The sequence below is a fragment of the Sarcophilus harrisii genome, chromosome 2 (assembly GCF_902635505.1).
Source record: "Sarcophilus harrisii chromosome 2, mSarHar1.11, whole genome shotgun sequence".
Classification (NCBI taxonomy): Eukaryota; Metazoa; Chordata; class Mammalia; order Dasyuromorphia; family Dasyuridae; genus Sarcophilus; species Sarcophilus harrisii.
The window spans coordinates 157,041,565-157,065,481 of record NC_045427.1 but is presented as its reverse complement, the minus strand read 5'-3'; the positions used below and the strand labels follow the sequence as shown (position 1 = coordinate 157,065,481).

The 23,917-nt window shown below is 32.6% G+C and overlaps 2 protein-coding genes across 3 annotated transcripts in view; one reads left to right on the top strand and one right to left on the bottom strand.

Annotated features, from left to right (window-relative positions):
* The window catches only part of MACROD2 (mono-ADP ribosylhydrolase 2), a 2,094,477-nt gene that overhangs the window by 266,305 nt on the left and 1,804,255 nt on the right, over nt 1-23,917 (top strand). The window lies entirely within an intron of this gene.
* FLRT3 (fibronectin leucine rich transmembrane protein 3) lies at nt 10,084-23,131 on the bottom strand. Its single transcript, XM_003758174.4, has 3 exons — nt 22,891-23,131; nt 14,018-14,770; nt 10,084-12,683 (listed from the first exon to the last, which is right to left on the bottom strand). Exon 3 carries the CDS (start codon nt 12,628-12,630, stop codon nt 10,681-10,683), a length of 1,950 nt encoding a protein of 649 aa, XP_003758222.1. The 5' UTR covers nt 12,631-12,683; nt 14,018-14,770; nt 22,891-23,131; the 3' UTR covers nt 10,084-10,680.

Here is a 23,917-nt window from a genome sequence, read left to right as displayed (position 1 = left end):
TAAATGTTTTAATTTAAACAAAGTTTACATTATTATTGAGTACAATGCCATGAAGGATATTTTTTGTTAATTTAAAAAAAATTGAAAAAATTCAGTATGACAAATTTCCATTTCAAGAAAATCTATATAATAAATAGTACATATTATTTTCAAAGTTGACCATCTTTTCTTTGTTTCTTTGTTAGTTTTCTTTTGCTCTCTGCTGTGCATTTTTTTGCTTCATTTTTTCCTCCCCCAATTCTAAAGGATGCTACAGTTAAGTGTGAAGATATATATTCATGGATATAGATGTATGTGTATATGTATGTAGAGAGAGAGATGTAGCCATATACGGATAAACACACAAACACACTCATATATATCTTGATATCTATAAACAAACACATATATACAAATATACACTTATACGCATATATGTAAGACCATAGTAGGCTTATTTTCTCATCTAGCATCTTACTTCACAAGTCTTTCCATGTTTTCTAAATCAATCAGCTTATCATTTCTATAAAAAAGCAATAATCTAACCAATTCACATCCAATCTGAGATACTGAAAGTTTCACCCCTATTTTCTGCATTTTTTTTTTGTTCTTGGCTACATATGTTTTATTTATCCAATAAAATTTTAATTTAATCAAAATTATCTTTTTTTAATACTTCAAAAATGCTCTCACCTTATAATATCATTTATTATATATAAATCAGAAAATACTGAATCTACTCTTTTATATCTTTTTCTGTTGGTTTCTTTGACATTCCTGACCTTTTTTTCTTTCAAGTGAACTTTATTATTATTTTTTCTAACTCAGAAAAATAATTTTTCATAATTTAATTGGAAAGTTATTGAATAAATTAAGTAACATTGTCATTAACATTTTTTACTATCTACTCATGAACAATAAATATTACTTGTTATTTAGATATGGGTTTATTTGTATAAAAGTGTTTTATGTTTATATTCATATAGTTCCTGTATGTTTTGACAGAGAAATGCTCAGGTATTTTATATTATGTAGGTATTTTAAATGGCCTAAAACAATATTGAATAATCCTACTAACACATAATGTAGTTTCTCTGTAGTTTGATTAAATCTATTTTAACTTTATCTGAGATCATGATTACTATCCCTGCTTTCATTATTTAAATAAAACATTTTGCTACTGCTCTTTATTTTATATTTGTATGTATCCCTTATTTTTATGTTTTCTGGAAGCAGCATATTTTTGAGTTCAGATTGTGAATCTGCTATTCATTTTCATTTTGTGGGTAAATTAACCCCTTTCACATTTTAAGCTACAATTAATTGTGTATTTTACTCCTTCCTATTTTTCTTCACTGTCTTCACCCTATCTTTCCTATTCCTTCCTTACTCCTCTGCTTCACATTTCCCTCTTATTCCTTAATCTACTTATTCTTACTTTGAGTCTCTTCCTTATCCTCTCCCCCAACCCTATCCACTTGCCCTCTTATTTTTTTTTGAATTTAAAATACTTTTATGTACACACACACATACACACACTTTTTACTTTATTTTTCTCCCCTCCCATCCTATTTGTTGGTCCTCTTTAATGCATTCCCTATAAGAGTAAGATTCTAGGATTAGCTGCCCTCCCCATTTATGCTTCATTTGTGTAATTACTCCATTTTCTCTCTCCCTACATCATTTTTAGCATCACACTGTTATACTCAGCTCAGCCCATGCCTTTCCTTTAAACTACCTAAATAATGATGACTGTCATATTTTCACATGTAGGAAGTAAACAAAGCTTACCAAATAATGTTTACTTTATATTTCTCCTGGATATTATGTATCAATTTTCCTCTTAAGTCCTGGAGTTTTTGTCACAGAAAGATAAAAGTCTTTGAGTTCATTAAATATTCATTTTTTTTCTATTCAGGATTATTTTATTGGGTGAGTTATCCTTGGTCATAATTCCAGCTTTTTTGCGCTGAGGAATATAGTATTCCAAGATCTATGATCCTTCAGTGTAATAGCTTCTAGGTCTTACATAATCCTTATTGTAACCCCATGATATTTAAATTGTTTTTTTTTTCTTTTTGCTTCCAATATATTTTTTAATATGGGAGTTTGAAACTTGGCTATGGCATTTCTGTAAGTTTTTCTCATGGGATTGCTTTTAGATGGTAATTCTTGGATTTTTTTTTTTTTTTTTTTTTTTTTTTTTGTATTTCTACTTTGCCTTATTGTTCTAGAACTTAAGGGTAATTTCTCTTGAAAATTTCTTGTAATATTATTTCAACATTTTTTTAAAATCATAATTTTTACATAGTGGGAATATCTATATTATTTCTCTTCAATATATTCTTCATATAAATTGTTTTTTCTGATAAAATATTTTACTTTCCCTTCTATTTTTTCATTCTTTTGATTTTGTTTTATGAGTTCTTGGTGTCTTAAAACATAATTAGTTTCTCCTTTCCCCAATTGTAGTTTTCAAGGATTTATTTTCTTAAGTTTTTGATTCTCTATTTCAAGTTGGTTGAGTTTTTATAATTTTCTTGGATTACTCTTTTTTAATGTAATTTTCTTATATCTCTCTTATTTGATTTTTTAAAGTCCTTTTAAAATTCTCTAATGAATTATTTTTATGTTTGATACCATTTGACATTTCTCATTGAAAAAGGAGTAGTTTTTTTTTAAGTGCTATCATCTTCCTCTGAATATAAACCCAGATCTTCTTTATCCCCTTTGCTTTTTCATATTTATTTATTTATTTTTGTTATTTTTTTGTTTTTAATAGCTATTAATATAATCAAGTTGCAGTCCCAAGGTATGGGGAATGATATCCCAAGTCTCAGGTCTTTCTATTATTTTCTGAGGTTTGTTTCAGTTGCCCAACTTTGAGCTCCCTTCTCCACTCCTAAGCCATGACTACAACCCATAACTATTCTGTCCTGCAAATGATCTGTTTCCTCCAGTTCCTACAGCTATCTTCTTCACCCTGGAAATGAAACCAGGGACTCTGTCGTTATGCAAGTGCTCATAGCCAAAAGGGTCTTTGCCCCTCACTGCTGCACTCACCAGGTGTTTGTTAGCGCCTTCTTCCACAGTCACAATCTAAGGCATATTTGGTCATCCCAGCTGTGCTTAGAGTCCTTTGACCTTGGAAGGCTCTTTAATTTCCTCCTATTCATCAGTCAGAACCCCACACTTCTAAGATGAAAGTTTCTAAGACTGAGGCTCAGCCCAGCTCTCCCCAGGATTTGTTGTTTGAATCTGTTTGATTCTGCAGCATTGGCCTACAAACACTTCACTCAGGCTGAACCTCTTGCCCAGAATGAGTCTTTCCTGGAGTCTTCTCAGCTTTTTAAAGTAGACAACTGGATCACTTAATGTTTATTTTTGCTTCTCTAAGGTGGTGTTCCGTCTTTTTGTTGGGGAGATTTGGAGAACCAAGTTTTCTGATCTACTCCATTATCTTCCCAGGATCCTCTCCCCATGAAGGATTTTTTTTTTCTTTTTTATCTATTTTTAACACACATTGCTTTATGAATCATGTTGGAGAGAAAAATCCAAGCAAAAGAGAAAGACCATGGGAGAGAAAAAACCATGGGGTAGATGAAAAATCAGAATAAAAAAATAGACATAGCATATATTGATTTACATTACATTTCCTTAGTTCTGTTTCTGGATGCAGATGGCATTTTCTATACAGAATTTATTGGGATTGCTTTGAATCACTGAATTCCTGAGAAGAACCAAGTCTTTCATAGTTGAGCATCTCACATTCTTGCTATCGTTGTATATAATATATTCCTGGTTCTGTTTGTTTTGCTCAGTATCAGTTTATGTAAATCTTTCCAGGTCTTTCTAAAATCAGCTTGTTCATCATTTTTTATAGAGCCATAACATTTCATTTCCTCCCATGAAGGATTTTTTCAAACCATTTTTACATTTTTGAAGTAAATCATTAAAGATCTGTTATACTTTACTTCTTTTATCAGACTAATTTTTCCTAAGAGTACTATCATAACTTAATTCAGGCGTCTGATGGAAAGGTAGTAAAGTATACTTTTATTTTGTCATAAAGTATTGTGTTATATTTGCTTTGTGTGGTGTAGAGAATAGAATGCTCAAGCTGAAGTCCATAATCCTGGATTTTAAATTTTTTTTTTTTTCTGAGGCAATTGGGGTTAAGTCACTTGCCCAGGGTCACACAGCTAGGAAGTGTTAAGTGTCTGAGGTCATATTTGAACTCAGGTCCTCCTGACTTCAGGGCTGGTACTCTCTCCACTGCACCATCTAGCTGCCCATCTAGATTTAAATTTTTCCTTAGACACTTTGTTGCTGTGTGATCATAGGGAAGTTACCTAAACTCTCAGAATGTTATGTTTTCATTTTTCAAATGAGAATAATTAATGAATAGATGAATGAATGAAAAATGTTTATTAAGTGCTTATTAAGTGTAAAGACCAAGATTAAATTTTGGGCATACAAATAAAGAACAAAGGCAGTCCCTGGACTCAAGAAGATTATAATTTTCCCCAAGATTCTTAGATTCAGATTCCTAGCTTGCTGCTTCAGTTGGTAGTTGATAGGTCCCTTTTCTACAAGTGTTTTTCCTTAGATGAAGCCTGTGGAACCTCAATTTGAAGCAGGAATGATACAGGTGATGGAAGGGTACTACTATTCTTTACTCTCTGGGGTTTGCGTTTAACTCATCTAGTACAAGCTTCTTCCTCTCTCTCTTTTGGGGTTCCTTGCTGCTCTGTTGTATCCCCAATGAAATGTAGTCTCCTTAAAGACAAAAGCTACTTTTATTCTGTCTTTTTCCTGTTTCTTGCACATAGGAATTCCTTAATAAATGATAAATTGATTTAATGAGGTACATTTAGATAAATCTGCTAGTTTCTCCTTCTTTCCTATTGGTTTAGAGCATGTATGAAACTTTGTTTCAAAATTTGACCTTAATACAAGATATGATTCAATAAATTAGTTTAAATGTTTCCAAATATCACTAACAGACATTAAATTTAAGTACCAGTGAATGGGTTTTACTAGCAGATTTTGTTTCATATCCTTGCAATAGTTATTTAATATCAAGCATTTCTATCTTTGATTCAATACTTAGATTTCATTGTTTGTAATTATATTCCATCAAAGCACACCCCCATTTTTGTTACAAGTTAAGGATGTCATTTAAAAAAAGGTCAGTACACAATCTCTTTAATAATTCCTAGATATTGTTTCTGTGGTGCCCCAGCTAAGAAGTACAAATCTGTAATAAATACCAGTTGTTCTGTATTTCCCAGGCAGTTCACTGCCAAGAAAACATTTGAAAACTGCATTGGATACTTATTTGGTTAACAACCTTAGGATTTCTTTCTCCTTCTATGTTAGCTAGTAGTGTTCTCATAGGTTTTCTGTTTTAAATTCTGCACCATATCTTGGACACATACTTCAAGAAAATAGCATTTCAATGCTATTATGTTATGGCTCTCATAAGATACAGTGGGGCTATAAAAAGGTGCTGTAGTGAATTCAGCCTAACATTTTACTGCTGAATGTTTTATTTCTAAAATGCTAAGTTCAAATCTGTTGAACATCACAAACGGTATGAGTTTGTGCCTCTCAAGGTGGTATTCATGGAATATAAAGAATATATTATATTTGTATATATAATATAAAGAATCTCTTGGAAAACCTAAGATAACAAATGATTCTTTGGGAGAAGCTTGCTAGTAGGAAGATGAAAGTATAGATGATCTTAATATGGAACTGGCATATTTTCCTGAATTTGTATTGTTATTATTTATCTAGAAAAATCTTCAGGTGGAATCCTGGCACTAATTGTATGCTTTTGAAATCATAATTTAATCCCCATCAGTATCAAGTAAAGGAATTGAGGACTCATTCCTATACACGTCTGTGTTTCTTAGAATTATTGTTTCTATTGTAACAAAATTTTTATAGTTCTTAACGGATGCAAAATGCTTTACAAATAGTACTTCAATATACTTGTTATCTTCTTCAAATTCTTACTTTTCTCTTTAAAGTTCTCCTAATATTTTAATCTGACTTCACCTATTTAAAAAACCTTGAGAAGTGATAAGGTTTCAGACACAGATTTGGCTCCAGTAACAGAACTTTTAAAGTGATGGGTGGAAGTAATATAGAATAGAAGGAATGGAAAAGAAAAAAATCCTAACAACTAGAGCTGTCCCTGAGTGGAATGTACAAGACACATGGCCGACGAGACAAAGCTTTCCAGACCACTAATCATAAAATCTCAGATTTGGAAGAAACTTCAGGAGCCATCTAGCTTAACATGGTCAAGAATTAGAATATCCTTTATAGCATTTTTTACAAGTGACCAGTCAACTTTTGCTTGAAGTTCTCCAATGAGGAAAAAGCAGCTCATTCTATTGCTATCTTTCTTAGGACAATGTTTGCTTTTTGAACTTAGTATTTGTATATTGCATTTTATGTCTGACAAAATTGCCATGGATATGTATCATCTTTGTGACAATGGCAATTCCATAGGGTGAAAAATTAGGTACCTATCTCCTGTGGACAGGGGTTATCTATAATAATTCTTTTGTGCTTTTGATATAAGTACAATATCATCTATACTATAGCCATTCAGTACATACTAATTTATTGATTAAAAAATAGAAAGTAGAATTTTCAGATAGTTAGGTTACAAGAGCATTGATGTCAAACTAGATATGGGGTGGGGGGGGGGGGGAGAGGGCAGAGATATTTAGTGAAGTGGATAAAGCATTGATCCTGAAATCAGGAGGACATGAAATCAAATGTGACCTTAGCTGCTGACTAGTTGTGCTACCCTGGGCAAGTCACTCAACCTAGATTACTTCTCCCTCCAAACCTAAAAAGCAAACAAAAAATCCCATAAACTGTATGGGGATTTTAAATCATTTAATCAAGAGATTATAGACTTGGAGCTGGAAAAGACCTTGGAGGATCGTTTAGTCCATATCCTGATTTTGTAATTGGGAAAAATTAGGTCCATAAAGGTTGTGAATTACCCTAAATCATACAGTGACCTTGGAAGAGCCAGGATTTTAATGAAGACTATGTATCTGACTCTAGATTTACCACTCTTCCCATTGTACTTACTATTACCCTCAGATAATAATATCTGAGTTATTTCCTAACTCATAAATAAAAGGAGTTATTTCCTAACAGAGGTATGAAAAATTAAATGGGCTCCATTGGGAGTTAGTGAATATCATTGGAGGTCTTTAAGCAGTGAATGACCAATTCTGGATGAAGTTATAAGGGAATTTTTATTCAGATAATGTTAGAGGTCTCTAACAACCCTGAATACCTATGATTTTAGGCAAATGCGAATGATATATCTTATGAAATTCAAATGCTTACCAAGTTGGAAGTACTTGAAAATTCTCAACTCTCAAACACAAAATAACATATAAACATTTCCTTTACCACCACCCCCTTCCCCCACAGAAAAAACCAACCAACCCAACAATAACAATTCAGAGGCTACTCTGAAGTAAAAGTATCTACTCTTATTATTTAAGTAGGAACTCTAAATAAGAGAGAGAAAAAAAGTTAATACAATTTTTAGCAACAGGTAAATGAGCTGCTATTGAAATAAATTCAGTAGTGGTTTGACTCTTGTAATGTCTGCAGTTCAAGTGCTTCGAACCATGATATATGCCTCTCTTTAGAATGTTTTTAAGCTCATGCTTTCATGAAAACTGTCATGTTAGTGTATAGATACAAAATATGCTTTAGTCAGAAACCAGAAGGATAGTAAAGTAGAGTTTTTTAGTTCTTATAGCACAGGGGAATACTTTTAAAACAGACATGTCTGAAAAATAGAGCACTGTTGTTCTAAATATGAAAGGGGAATTGAAATACAGTGATTTAATGCAACTTCAAGTGGGGGTTCCAAAAAGCAATTTTTTGACTTTGTTGAACATTCAGCTAGGGAGAAATTTCCCCCCCTCTCTTTTGTTTTGGCTTCCCAGATGTATTCTTGTTAAAATGCATAGGTCATAAATTTTCAAGCTTAGACAGTTCTTTTCTGTATTTTCTACATTACTGCCAAATTTGGAGACCTGTTTTTGTCAATAGGAATTTTAAATATTAACCTTCTTGGTAATTGGTTTTCAATTTATCTAGTGTCCTTTGGGGCAAAACTTGCACCTTGAAAGTTTACCAGGGATATATATATATATATATATATATATATATATATTTCCCCCCCCCAAGAGAAATTTAGAATATTCTAGTATCCTTAGAATACTTGGATATTCTAGAATTACCTTAGAAAAAGAATATCATTATCCCAGCTTTTTTTTTTTTTTATAACTGCTAGTCCTCTTCACACTTTTGATAAAGAAATATTCCTGTTTCATCCTAGATGAAAATATGATCAATAACATAGGTCAAAACTTGGAACGAAGGCACATATTAATACAGAAGCCTAAATTCTCTGTGCCTTTGAAAAGCTTATTCTAAACTTGCTATTGTGCTAAATACTTTTTATAGGAGAAAATACTTTCATAGATTTCAAGGCACTTAAAGAAATCTAGTCTTTTTCTTAACTTCTTATAGAACCATATATGAATAATTTTGCAATTTTGCAAATTCTATATGAATAATATGAATAATTCTATATGAATAATAACCATATATAGAACCATATAGAATGATCATTTTGGTAATTATCCCATTAAAAATGAGTACAAAATGTTTCCTAGTAACCTCTTCCCATATTTAATAAGTTGTCTCAATATCAAACAGATTCTGGAAAAAAACTATCCTCTACGACAGTAAATTCAAGTAAAGGGAGTGGACAGTGTGAGCCTTTTGAGTTTTAATAAAGCATTTCTAATCCATTTCTAGACCAATTATATATTCTATTTCCCAATAGAAGATACACGTTGTAGCATCTAGTGAACTGATAGTCATACATGCTTGCATTTGGAGGGGGGTGTTATTTCTTTAACTTTTTAAATGTTCACTCTGGGAGATCATTTTTCATCTTCCATCTAATATAATAACAAAAAATCTGAAGGCTATGTTAGTAGAACACATGTAAGTATGAAGCCCTTTGAGTACTTCTGAGTAAAGTGGAGTACAAATTCAAGTCCCAGATTAAAAAAAAAAATCCTATCTCTTTATGCTTATCATTATGCATGGGATGCTTTAGGAAATCATTGAATTGTTTACTATTTTACCTCAATTCAGTGATGTAATTTGGAAAAAGCAAATACAATTGTTCTCTCCTTATTTTTTTAAATTTTATTCAGCATTAAGACCAATATTTTTCATATTTAAGGGTGTATGAAAAATTTGTCGAGTTTTAAAAGCTGAATACATGTAGCGTTGGATCAAGGCACATACAAGACTGGCCAAAGGGCGTACAATGCACTTTGGTTTTTAGTTGAAAATTAAAAAAAAAAAAAAACAATCATGGCAACAGAAGGGTGGCTTGGTTTTTAAACAAGAAATAGCTCACAATTCAGTAGGAAGCTATAAATAAATGTTACATTACAAGTTTATTATGTAATTTCTAGAAAACTGTGATAGTAATGGGCAGTATTCTTGGTCATAGAGAAAACAAATTGAGCATATTTATGTACAGTGTGAAAACATCTCATAGATACCAGAATAAATTTGAGATTTAATATTCACTTTTAAAATTCGCACTCAGTTAATTTAAGTACTACTTAATCTGGATTGTCAAGGGAAATGCTTATTATATAACTCTACCTCTTATTGTTTATTAGGCTAGGATATCAGCATTGGTGTCCCTTTCAGAATAACAGCTTATAGAGAATTATAAATTATGTGTTTAAAATTCACTTTTACAAAAACAGAATGGTAGTGTATATAAAACCAAACTGCAGTTCTGATATTAGTGATTATTCCGTGCAAGATAGCTCGTTTGAATTTCCTAAATATATTTTCTCATAATTGGAAGACCAGTTATATTTTGGTATGTGGTGGTGTTTTGAAGCCTTATTAAGTATTTCATTTAATTAATAGGCTTCAAAGTCTTGCTTTCATGCAATCAATTTCATTCATGTTCAGAAGGAATACTTTCTGTCTTTTTTTTAAAGGGGGATGTCTAATTTGCTTACAGATAAAACGGTGATATTCAGAAAGTTGATATTGCCCATTACTTCACAAACTTCTGTTTATTGAATTGCATTGGGGTGTACATATTTGATAGCCTGCACATTGTTTTGTGAATGTTTGCAATTATATTTTTTCTCAATCAGCCAGTTTTTACATTTTATTAATACCAAAGTGGAAAATGGCCTGTGCTTATACTACAAGGATCTCAAGTGAATGCAAAGTCCTGATTGTTCAACACAGCAAGAAAATTCACTTTCACAGTCAACAAGTCATATTACTCAGTAGAACACAAAAGTAAATGGTTTGTAACTTCAATATTTGCAAGGAAAATACAGTACAAATTACTAAAAAATACTAAAATATAGAATTGTGGTCAGGTATCTCCACTACATTAATCGCAGCAGTAACCTGAAATTTGAAACTTTTAATAAAAAGTTCTTAAATATAAATTATATGGCAAATGTACAGTACATTGCTTTTTTTCAGTCTTTAATCCAGTGTTTAGCAGTAGAACAGGTACCCACAGTCACCTCCCTTGGGTTTAAAAAAAAACCAAAATAAAGTCTTTTGAGTCTCTCAGTATCATGAATGGGAATGATCAGAATCTGGAATACCACTGTCTCTGTAGCTTCTGTTACTACTGCTTTCACTGTGGTTACTTTTATACAGATTTATTCCATTAGGTGGAAATATGGTGTGTATTACAAACTCCTCCTTAGATATTGGTTCATTGTTTATTGGTAACATCTGAAAAGAAGTCTCCCTGATTTCCAGGATGGAGTTGTCCTTCTTAGTTCCAGCTTCAGCATAGTCATCTTTTCTCCTCCTCCCTTTACTATAAGCACAGTTCCTTGAGAATAGGGATCCATTTCTGTGCACATACCAGCACACCAAAGCAAGCAATGCAATGGCCACTAGTGCCACAGCACCCCCAATAATGGCAGCCAAAGGTAGATTGGAATTTTTGTAAGGTTCTTTCTCTTGTTCTCTGTTGAGAGTTGTTGTGGGATTGTACATTTTTAGGGGTGCAGTTTCAGTTTCTATACAAACTGGGGTTTCATCAGAGAGATAGAGATTACTGGTTTCCATGGGAACCATGCATACTCGATATGGTGAATCTGGCTCGAGGGCTGTGACTAAGTATTCATTCCTATCTCCTGTGACTATTGTTTCAGTTATAGATCCAAATGCAGAACTGTGACCCAGTTTGAGCCAACTGAGTCTTAAAGCAGTCATTGGTAGTGCAAGTTTCCAAGAAATACGAATAGTCTCAGTGCTTACAGATTTCACAGTAATTGTAATAATTTTCCTCACTGGACTCACTGTGGTACGATAGTCCTTATTGAGTTTGGAATTCTTTACATCAGGTTGTTTGGTCACTGAAACTGGCCTCTGTCCTTGAGCAGGATATAGTGTGTTGGGTGTTGCAGTAGTTATCTGAATGGTGCTTACAATCCCACTGTCTTTACAATCAAATAGTTCTGTATTGAGGTCCTTTATAGCCATTCCACGAACTTTTTCTGGTGCTTGACACATAAGACCACGGACATTAACTTTCACTGGTAAAGACTGTAACCAGTCTCGTACCCATTTCATTTTGCAACCACAGTACCATGGGTTGTTTCGAAGAAACAATTGAGTTATGTTATCCAGATCATCAAAGATGCCCTGAGGTAAGTTACTTAGGTTATTATTGGACATATCTAATCGGTACAATTGCCTAAGATAAGAAAAAGCATTTGGGGGCACCCGGTTGATGTGGTTTTCTTGAAGATAAAGCTTTCTCAGGTTTGTTCCTGGCAAATTTACTGGTGCGGCAGTAAGGGAATTTCGAACCAATGACAATTCTGTTAAATTGACAAGATTCATGAAGACTTTGTCTCCTAATCCATGGTTATTTAATAGGTTTCCATCTAAAACCAGCCGTTTTAAGCTAGTAAGGTCTTGAAGAGATGGTGATGAAATTGTGGATATCCGATTATCATCTAAGCGCAGCTCTTCTATAGTCCTAGGTAAACCCCAGGGAATGGTACTAAGGTGATTCCGGGATAGAAAAAGCAGTCTGAGATAGTTGTTATCCCGGAAGGCTCCATCTTCAATGCTAACAGCTGAAACAGAGTTATCATCCAAATGTAGTTCTTCTAGATAAGGAATTTTTGACAGTGAATCATAAGTAATGGTCCTTATATTGTTTTCTTGTAAATGTAATTCTTTAACATATTTTGGGAGGTTAGTTGGAAACTCATCTAAACTGTTGTGGTATAAGTATATTCTTTCTACTTTTAGTAAGTTTTTTAGCTCTGAAGGAATCCCTGCATTATTTATTTGATTGTTCTGAAGATAGAGGGTTGTAGCATCCTCTGGGATTCCTGTAGGAATGGATGTTAGCTCACGATCATTACAATAAATGAATCCTGCATCACAGCGACACACAGAAGGGCAGGATTTGGCCATGACTGATTGGGGTGCTATTTTAAGGAATAGCCCTATTTTAGTCCAAATTAGGAAGATGCTCCAGGTTGGATTGATCATGGTCAGCAGTGTTGAGGTCTTCACAGAAATCTTTTTCTCTTGATTTCAGTGCCCTACAAAATGGAAAAATGAAAAAAAGAGAATAGTAACTCAGTCAGCAGTTAGAAATCACAGTGCTGATATTAAAAACAAGTATCAGAAAAAAACTTCAGAGTTTACATTACTTATTACTTACAGATCACTCAGTGTTTATGATCTTTACCTTTACCTTTTTTAACAGATTTTAACAGATTTGTTATACTATATCTTCAATGAATATGATTATATAATGCTACCTTAGATAAATGCTTTTAGCATATTAGCCAACTATTATTGTTGACTTAAGTCTTTTTATGTCAAAATAACTACATCATTATGTATTGATAAGTTGTCCAAGTATTACTGATTTGATTAATGTAGGGTCCTCAGTCAATGGTTAAGTAAAAGCAATGTCTAAATTTCTTTCTTTAGAGTTTGAGTCTTATTACTTATAACATGCAACTTTTTGTCCTTGAATACAGTACTTTTGCATGGTCCCAATGACCATGTATTCAGGAGACTTTATCGTTCTATAGTGATAGAAATTGATCAAAATATAAGCAAAAATATAGAAAATTCACATTCTAACAAAAGTAATCTTGAAATAATTAAAATTATCTTTTGATGGTGCACTAAAATCTGGTAAGAGAAGTCACCTATTTCTTTTGTTCTCATTGTTAAGATGGTTTTTAAAAGACTAATTCTAGAGAAATAAAAATAAACAACATAGTGTTTGAGAAAAGTTCATATTGCAAATACTTTTCCACATAATTGGATACAAAATTCCATTTCAGGGGCAAAAGCAGATTATAGTGACGTAATAGGGGAAAGTAACAATAACAACAACAAAGTATCAGTCAGGGGTCAAAAAACCTGGGTTCAAATCCTGGCTCTGTCCTTTATTACTTATGGGGTCTTGGGAAAGCCGTTCTCTTTCTGTGGGTATCAAAATTGCAAAATGACAGAATAGGTAAGATCATCTCTAAGATCCCTTCCAACTCTTAAATGCTGTGAAGAATTTCATATTAAAACTTCTTTCCTCTCCATCACATCTTGTTTTTGAGTTCTATGACCCATATTTTAATGGAGCCATGCTTTCATATAATTTTTTAAAAATATTAACAGATATGTCCTTCTTCATCAAAACAAAACTGGCATTTTACTACTATGGCTGTTAGCACTATGAATCCCTCTTACATAATAATCACCTTTTAAATTCCCAAACATTATTCAGCTTCCATGGTAGTTAAAAAATAGATATTTGCAGTGGTATCTGTGTATCATAATTTTACATGAAGGATAGGTCTAAGTAAGATTTTCTTTTCATCCTTTCATTAATGAAAATAAAATACATTAATATCTTCCCTACCTTATTTAGAGATTTAAGTAAAATCTGTGCTGACAGGGATCCAGTGGCATAAATTGCTTTCCTGGAGAAGGCTTTTCTTGTTCAGTCCATGAAGTTGCTTCTTGACTGTTTATTTGAAGGGTGCTCTGCAGCATATACCTCCTGACAAGGCTCACTGTTCTCAGTGAACATTCCAGCAGTTGTTCATCACGGTCGACAAGTGCATTAGATTGTAGGATGGAAACAATTCAGCTTCCTGTTACTATGTGCAACACATGGCTTCCTATATGTTTTTTCCCCTTCAAATAGAATCTCTGTGTCAAGAGTTTCTTTTGTATAGTTTAATGCCTTAATGGAAGTTGCCTTCTTTGAAATTCTTATATCCTCTTCTGTGTAGTGTCAGAGATAGTGATTTCAGATCCACATGAAGAAAACCATTCATGATGTTAAGGCCTATATAATAATAGGTTTTTCAGGCAGTTGCCCCCCCCAAATTCTCTTCCTGTATAAAGTTACCCAAGTATAAACTTTGTTGAGTAGCTATATCCTGAGGTCTGCATACCTGCAGTGAAATAGCTATTTCCAGTTTTTGCTTTTTTGTAATTTTTCAAAATTTCTGGTGGAGTATTTCTTCTTGTTACAGAAGCATAAATTTTCTTTTTTGAGACAAGAAAGAAGATGAAATTTAGATGTTCTTCTTGATAAATATAAAAGAGAACAAGCTATATTTCTTCCAAATATGTCTTCTAAAAAATCCTCGGTCACTTAATTAACCTGTGAAAACAAACAAAGCTTAGTGAACATTGATAACAATGTGCATTCACATACTGAAAGATTTTTAAGGGTTAAGTTAATTCTGTTATTTACATAACCAACAGATCTCTTGGCCTAGTATTTGGTAGAAAGCAACTGAAATTTATAGATTTGTCATTTGCTTCTTTTTAAGTTCACTATTACACTTATCCAAAATAATGGTAACTAAAGTTAGGTTCAATCAATATTCCATGAAAATATTTTATTTTGGTAAATGTGAAGCAATGTTTATAAAATGAAGCCTCACCTCATCTTTACCTTGCTACTATCCAAATTTTAAAAGTCTAAAGGCATACAGGCATAATTCTAAGTGTATATTGAATATATAAGCAAATATATGAAACAAATATAATCTAAATACTACAAATTTCTAGGTGTTTTATAAACCATTCATATTTTTCAGCATAATTTTAACAAATATTTGAAAAGTGTCGCTTTTAAAATTCTTCTCATTTGCTTAGGACCAAGTCTGATATTGCCTTTTTATTTTTTCTTTAATTTTCCCAACTACATAATGTGAATTCCAAGTCCCTAGCTCATTAGAGGTGTTTGTGGTCCTTAATTGGCAGTCTGGAAACCTAAGCAGGTCTTGGCCAAAAGGAAATATGGAAGTCAAAGGCTTAATTATTGTCTTAGATGAATATATCAGGTTTTTCTCAGTATATTTCTAGTAGTTTTAAAATTGTGCATTTGGGGCTGAAAGATCTTTTATTAAATTTAACACACTGTAAGATAGATAACAAATTTCATTAAAATATGATGGTGCATTTCTCCACTTTTTAAAACATAATCATTAGGATAAATGCTCTTTTTCCAAAGAAAAGTCTGCCTGCTGAGATCAGTAATTCTAGTGATGGCATTATATTGGCCACTGGCTAATAAGGCAGGCTATTCTTTTGTTTACTGTCTTTTGTGAAAGGTCACTCTTTTAGGTGTGTTTTGTCCAAGGAAGAGCATCTTTCTGAAATAGAGATGCTTGACCCTAAAATTAAGGGTTAGTTAGAGTAGCAGTAATTTACTTTTCCCCATAGTCATTACATGACATCCAACAAGGAGAGCAGCTGTTTCAGAATTCAAACCTTATAGAGAAGCAGTATGTTAAAAATGAGCTGTTTATTTTTGGTTCTAAGCAAAAAATAAACAAAAAAACAACCACAAATTACTTTCTTTTTAAATGCCATTGAATTTAATTTTATAAGAAACTCAGATTGGTTAAATAGAATTAAAGTTGTTTTTTTTTTCAAAATTACAGATATATTTAATTTATATCTTAGGCTTGAACTGAGAAAAGCAGTTTATAGGAGGAGTATAAAGCAGTGTCTAATGAATATTGCAAAGTACCTACAGAGGAAACTTTAAATGATTCATTTCACAATGTGACGTTTGAATTCGGTGCCTTTCAAACTTGTTTGGGAATTTTTGAATTATAGTACTCTGTTTTCTTGAAAATATTTGCCTCTTATTCATTTGGCAATTCAAACTACTGAGATCATGATTGCAAACTGCTTTTAGAACTATTTGCGGTAAACATTTCATAAGCATGAAAATAGTATGAATATATTTAAAGGTATTAAGATAATTAAGTAATTTATGCTTCTTAGAAAATAATTATTTTTCTGTTAAATATTATTAGAAACTGATTAAAAACAATCAAGAAAACAGTAAATGAGAACCTGATGAATGAGTCAACAAGTCAAACATTTCATATTTTCCAGAGCAATCTAATAGAATTCTGAAACTGAGATGATGAAATCACTGGGTTAGTCTGGGGAAAAAAAAATGTTGATGCCTTCTCCCCACTTCTGCTACTCAACCAGGCTTATCTAGAACATGCACCATAGGATGTCGCCAATATCAATAACCAAAGATAAAAGAAAACATCTTTAATTATTTGCCTAACTAGGAACAGAGTTGACGTGGAATCAAACTCTGTCTTGCATTTATTTGAACATTTGCTGTACAGAGAAAGAAAATCAGTTACACTTTAGTTGGGAAAAGAAAAAGACTAATGTATTTACTTTACCTTTTCACTTTTAAAACTGTTTCCTCCTGGCCCCATTTGATATGCAAACCTACATTTACCACTAATACCATAGTGATAATAATTTGGGATTAAATTGGGAACACTAAAGCTCATTAAGTTCTTAGAACCAATCTTTCTTTTCTCCCAAAATTGCATCAAAACAAAGAGAAAAAAAAAAATAGGAAAAAAATAAAAAGCAAATCTCTTCAGAGAAGAAAGACACAGTTTCAAATATGTGGATTAAGTTTATAAGTTCCCTCCCATTCCTAACCCTTACTTAAACTGAAAACAGTTCAATTCAGGATTTGATTGTGTTTGATATCTCCAACTTCCCTTTTATATTTGAAACTATAGCTCAAAACAATACCTTTTGCATATCAAAGGCTATAGTGATCTATCCACATAGAATCTGGGTATCCTGCTGCCAAGCTCCCCCTTCTTGAGCTCTTTCTACACAGTCACTGACATAGAGTCATTATGGTTGAGTCTGCATGATGAAAAGAAAAATGACCCCTGCTGGTATAGACACTGTGGGCAGGTTTTCACAACATCAAATTCAGAGCCTTTTATGGATTCATGGTCTTGAAAGAGCCTATTAAATTTGAACAAAAAAGGATCAATCTTCTTTTTTTAAAAAATGTTGTTAACGGGGTAACTTAGAGAAAAATAAGTGGGAGTCTAGTTAAAGGAATATTTTATCTTTATTTTAAAAAATGCTTCTGTCATCCAAACTTTATTGTAACATTGAAATTATAATAAGGATAAAAAGTCAATCACTATACCATCGTGTATCTATCTTTGTAGTACCTTTGGAATAGTTATTTTCCTGTTCAATTATTTTTAAATAAAATTTAGTTATTGTTTTGGATATAGGGAACAATGAACTTGTTCTACATAAAAGCTTCATAAACATTTCACCAAAAAAAATATGGAGGAAGATATTTGAGGAAAACTAATGTAATTTAAGAAATTGTAGTCAACTAGTATTTGTAAACAAGTAAGCAACTGCAGAAATTATACATGTGTGTGTATATATGTGTACATATGCACACATTTATCTATCTATCCACATGCATATACATATACACATGCACACACACACACACACAGGATTAGTATTTTGAAATATTGGCATTTGTGTTAAAATGAGGCCATAGCCTATATGAAGTTAGTGCCAATTCCCCACATTCATTATTTACTATTTTTCATTTTAAATATTCTGGTTTATTTTTCATTGACTTTGATTACTTAAAATGCTATTTATCCTATTTTCCTTTCAACTTCCATGCATAATGTAAAGATTATGGGTCTTTCTTATTATGGTTTCCTTTTAATTATCTTTAGAAAACATTCTCCTAAAATGGTAAACTGTATATTTTTTTTCCATATTAAAGCCAAGAAGAAATTTACGTATAGAACTTCTAATTCAAATTACTTGCATTATTTCTGTGAGTGCAGTCCAAGGTAAAAGAAAACAGGCTTGATAGAACTCACTTTGTTTTTATAAAATGCTCTTGGTAACCTGGCACATATGCAGAGGATTAGGAAAGTAATTTGTTTATGAAGCCTTCAATTGAAGTGAGAAAGCTTAACAAAATGATCAAAACCATGTATACTAAGTTATTGCAGCACCAAGTAGTATTTAAAAGCAAGTAGATACATGGTTAATCTTAAAAATGGAGAACATAAGGTTAGTTGATGGTGACAACAAAATGCTTTCTAAGCACCTTGTCTAGTAGTTAAATTTTCCACGATCATCAGATTTCAGGAAAGTTCCCATTCTTTTGTTTAATGCTAGGCAAGCAGAAGGACCTCTAACTCTTCTCTTGAGAGTCATGAAGTCTAAAGGGTTTGCTGAGAAGTAAAAGAAGCAATGTGCCCTTTTAGACTAATTTCTACGCAATTTTATACTCAAGAAAGATTTTTTCCTTTGTTTTATGTAATACTGAATATAATAATTAAAATAATGCTATTTTCTCTTTTTACATTACTGATTCTTTCCCCCATTAAATTTGTGATCAATGAACCTGATCTTACTTCATTTACTTTGGCTTGTAAAATTAAATGGGGCATCCTTAAAACTAAAAACAACGACAAAAAAAGAAAAAAATAGTCAACTGGGATTTTACTTCCATCACAATATATTAGATTTACACAGAAAGAAAAACTATCACAGCAAAAGTGGGGCTGCTACTTCCTTTGGAGAAAGTCAAACTGAATAAGTTTGAGAGTTTATAAAAGTGACATATCTGTTGATTTTTTTGAGGAGTACTTACTTCAATCCCATTTCCATTTATATTAAATCACAAATATGCTCTTAGAATAAATTATACAGTTTATTGTATTGGACAAATCAAATCTGATATCTTTTTAGTTTGTGACATTTATTGTTACTTAAGCGTTCCAAAATTAGAAAAAAAATGTATTTTGTTTTCTTATGTCACCATGGTGTTGATTAAAAAAAAAAAAAAGCAACAAGACTACACCAAATAATAATTGATTTTAAAAAAAGTGGTATAATTTTAAAATTGTGTTTAACTAAATGTGGACTCAGCTTTTCTTCTCCAAGTTGCCAAGGTAACTTGCCCACATCTAAAGTAAAAAGAATAAAGAACAAAAGCTATCATTGTCTTATCAAGTGAGAGCAATTTCTCCCAGCCTCCAATTTCAGTGGAGCAATACCTGGAAAGGGCTTTCATAAATTCCTGACACTTGTTTTGAGGTAGAGAAAGAGATTATGCATATGCAAAACAACTGAGACTCTAGCTATGTTGCTAAATGTTTCATCCTTTCTACTTAAAAAAAAATTTGCAATTTCTTATCCGTAAAAAATAGCTTAATAGTGGCCACATTAATTAACAAACATTTTATATACATACTAGAAAATGGCTTTGTGCTATTTACCTAGTTGATATGTCAAAATGCATATTAAATTACATTATCTATATTCTGGAACGGTAAAATCTATCCTGAAATATAAACTCTTTTGATTATAGAATGGTAGTATTTTTAATTCAACCAGTCTTTGGGGAGTGGAGTGGGGTAAATTGTTGACTTCTAGAAATTTCCTCAAATGATGGCACATTATAAATACCTATAAGATGTTTCTGTTTATTCTCTGTAGGGAAAATACATTTTTCTGGACTGATATTTCTGTGAGTTTACTGTAGAGTTTTTGCCCACTGGGGGGTGGTACACTCTACAAGAAGCCTGCTTTTAGGAGCCACAAGTCAGATGTTTGCTGCTGCTGTCCAGTTTTTCTCTGCTTTAATTACAACAAAGCCTCCTGTTGAGAAGAACAGTGAAGGCCTCAGGGGGCAAGAATGGGAGGTGGGGGGGCACAGTACAAGAGGAAGAAATTTCAGCCTTTAAAAGATTTACTGAGTTTTACTTTGTAAACTGATTATATTTACTATGGTTTTCTAAAAATAACTGACAATTCATTCTAAATAAATTGGTTTGAATTTCAGAAAATTAAAAAGATGTATTCAGAATGATCAATTAGCTCCAGTTCTGTGATTGATCACATCCTTTGTTTTGTAGGCCACCCACCAATTTTTTTTTTAAGGAAGACTTTCTTAAATATTGACTTTAAGCAAAATAAAAAAAAATAATTTCTAGAATTAGAACATAGGCATTACCATATTATACTGAATAATGTCTATTTAAAAGGGAGAACTTTTAAAGATATTTGACATATCACAAAATAGAAACTAAATTTAAAGAAAATTCTTTGATAATCATCGTTCTAGGTTTTGAAATTGTTAAACATACTCTAAGGAGGTGGGAAAGAGTTGGGTTATGTGGCCGAGGGAAGTAGAGAATTTCTCTAAGATGAAGTTAAATATTTTTAACACTAGTAATTGTAGTTTTCATCTTGAGGGACTAAACTGTTCCTCCATTAGAGCTCTATGTCCTAAGGCAGGAGATGCTGAGCATAATTGGAGTTTCTGTTTGATTGGGTGATACAGTCTAGAGAAGAAACTGGGATAAAGATAATTAATAGCCTGCTAACAAAGTCTGACAGCCACAAGATTTCAACCAAATTTATTTCACACTGCTTCATTTAGTTCTAGAAAAGTTTTGATAGAATTTGAGGATCATTAATCAGCACTTGAAAGAGGAATACCTAGTGTTTTGTTGTCACTCTCAGTGGACAGGATTTTTCATTATTTCACTCATTTTAATAAATGTGATTTTATATGCTGACCAATTATATATTTGACTAATATTAATGGGTAGGAAGTCTTTAACAATACATTCTGAATTGGCTATAATTGATTTCTTAAAAAGGGTCAGCAGAGAAGTGACTTGTTCAACCAAATTAGTAATCAATATTTAACAATACCTGACACAACAATAATGAGTTCATTATTTTCATTCATTCACTCATTTTAATACATTTGCTACTACTTAAAATAAGTTGGATTTGATGTGCTTAATGCTATTTCAAAACTAATTCATTTATATTTGATTAATTAAGAAATACAATCACATTTGGGTAAGCGTATTCCTTGTTATATGTTATTATTTCATATATTTAAAGACATGGTACTGTAAATTATGATTTTTATGTATATTAGGCTATCACTGATTTAATATTCCTTGCATGTAAAAATGGAGTAACATTTTATGCATGGTACTTTTAACAGTATATATACATGCATATACACACACACACACACACACACACACACACACTAACAAATATGCATCTACTACTTTGGGACAAGCTAAAATTGATTTTCTTAAACAGAATGCCAAATGAGGCTATTCTGAAGATGAGTCAGTTTTCCACTGGGTGCGATTATTTTGTTTCAGTTCTTTGGATTTTTTACTTGTATAGATATGTGGTCTTAAATTTTACATATATATACATATGGTGGCTCCTAAAAAGAAAAGCAGTTAAATTTATTTTAAAACCTTAAAAATATAATTGTCTTTTTTTAATTGTGAAAAAAAATGTATTTTCTTATTCTTTAAGATCTAGATTTTTACTATCCTTAAGAAGGAAAAAGACCTTCCCAAATTTAAAAAAAAAAAAAAAAGACCTAAAAGATGGAATCGGGCCCTGTTGCACTGTTTGCCTCGATGCAACCATTTTGTTACAGACTTAATATATTAGATTCTTTTTTTTTCATACCTCCTACTACTTTTTAGATTTTTGGGGGTAGAGGGAGCATAATATTTTTAGAGTCTAGTTGTTAGCTGAATGAATGTTATTTACAAATTGAATGGAAATTTTTAGGTTTAGGTTTTTTTTTTCTTCCAGGGGATGGGGGTAGATTTGTTAATCTGGTCCTATTGCATGCATGATGCATAGCCCTAAAGCTTAGCTTTGTTAGTTTCTCTGAGTGGACTTTGTATGAATTACCATGCTAGTCACATACTACATTTGTCCAAGCAATGAATTTTGGCATTATAGTAGAGAAGGAATATGGTTTGGAAGTCTCCCTCTCCTCTGGGTTGAATTAAATAGTTGTGATCCACAAGTCTGAAATCTTCAAAGCAGAAATGTAGGCTAGCAATGCAAGCTTTAAAATCTAGGTGTAGCTGTTAATCCTTTACAAAAGCATATAAGTCTACAGAAGTAGCTGTGAGCAAGACGTATGCTTTTCATGTCCTGCCTGCTTATGTGCTGAAGGCTTATTGATTTCCTTTCACAGTTGTAAAAACGACAATTGCCCATCATACCACACATGCAGCAGAGTCCAAGTTTGTCAAACGTTTCGTTTCATTAGCACAGTGAAAAATCCGAATTTTAATTTTTAGTGTTCAGGATAAGCAAAACATTCAAGTTTTTAACTTGGCTATTTTCTAAATTGGTCTTTCCAAAGGATAGGATGCCATAAAGACAAAACTAATCCATTTGCAAATAGATCTAAGAAACTTCCGAGGTATGGGTTATAGGGTAAAATCCACTTTTCTTTGCTGGTTTACATCCATACCGTTCATCTGTAGGACTGAGAGCCGAGATTAAGATTTCATAGTGGGAAAGTAAAAGATCAAACTTTGTGGGAAAATTAAAAAAAAAGAGAGAGAAACAAGGAACACTTACCAGAAAGCTGAAGGAAAAAAGGAAATCCTATATACAATGCCCAGCTCCAGCTGTAATCCCACTGATTGTTAACTGAAAGAATCCACCCCCTTCCTCGGCAGGTCCAGAACACACAAAGCCCACAGCAGCTGCAGTACCCAGCGAGCTGGTCCTGTTTCAGAGCACTCTTAGACCGAGCAGGAGCGAGAGAGGGAAAGCATTCCAGTTTCGTGCACACGCAGCCCACCTCCAAGTCTGAAGTTAAAGCTTCACCTCGCAGTGGTTGAAGAAGGGGGTGATGTCATAGGTGGGCAGGACTTAGCCCCGCTCTTGTTCAGTGAGGTAACTGGCTAAGCAGACGTGTATGCTCTGCCAACACTAGAGGGGGTAAGAGAAGTCTAAATAAAGCCGAGTCTGCCAAGCTAGTGCTCACCGAGCGGGCTGCCTGGGCCGGGAGCAAATCTTTGAAACCTCAGCATTTTAGGTTTCCTGTAGTAAGTGAGTAGTATCGCAGATGTCCGCTCCTCTAGATGTCCAGCATTTTAGGACTTTGTTCATGAGATTGCAGTTCTCCTCTTCTCTTTGCTAACCTCAGGAAGATGTGGAAATGAAGTTGGTCATTAATTGATTATTTTCATTATTTCCTAATGACAAGAGGAGTGATAGTCTTATTTATAATTATAGACAATGAAGCCAGGGAATCCCAACAATATGCATATATTTAATACACCTAAAAAGGGGAGAGTTTTATGAGCATGCAAGATCTTTTATATAATCTTGGTTAAAAGACTGATTATTCATTTTGGGAAGGGGAAAAGGGCACAGACCAAAAGTTAAGTTAAATTTTTTTTATTTCCCTGAGACATTGACTCTATTTTTACTTATTTTTAATTTGACAAATACAAATATCTTTCTTGGTATTCTTCCCCCAAACAATTTAGGCATGCTTAAATCTTCATTCTAAATCAACAGTATTTAAAGTTGAGGACTAGAAAAAACCAAAATATTAAATATTATTTTTGTCTCCTTTATAGTAGAGCTATCATGA

Bases quoted from the DNA above. Each gene is read 5' to 3' on its own strand.
- FLRT3 (XM_003758174.4), bottom strand. From the start codon at position 12,630: ATGATCAATCCAACCTGGAGCATCTTCCTAATTTGGACTAAAATAGGG.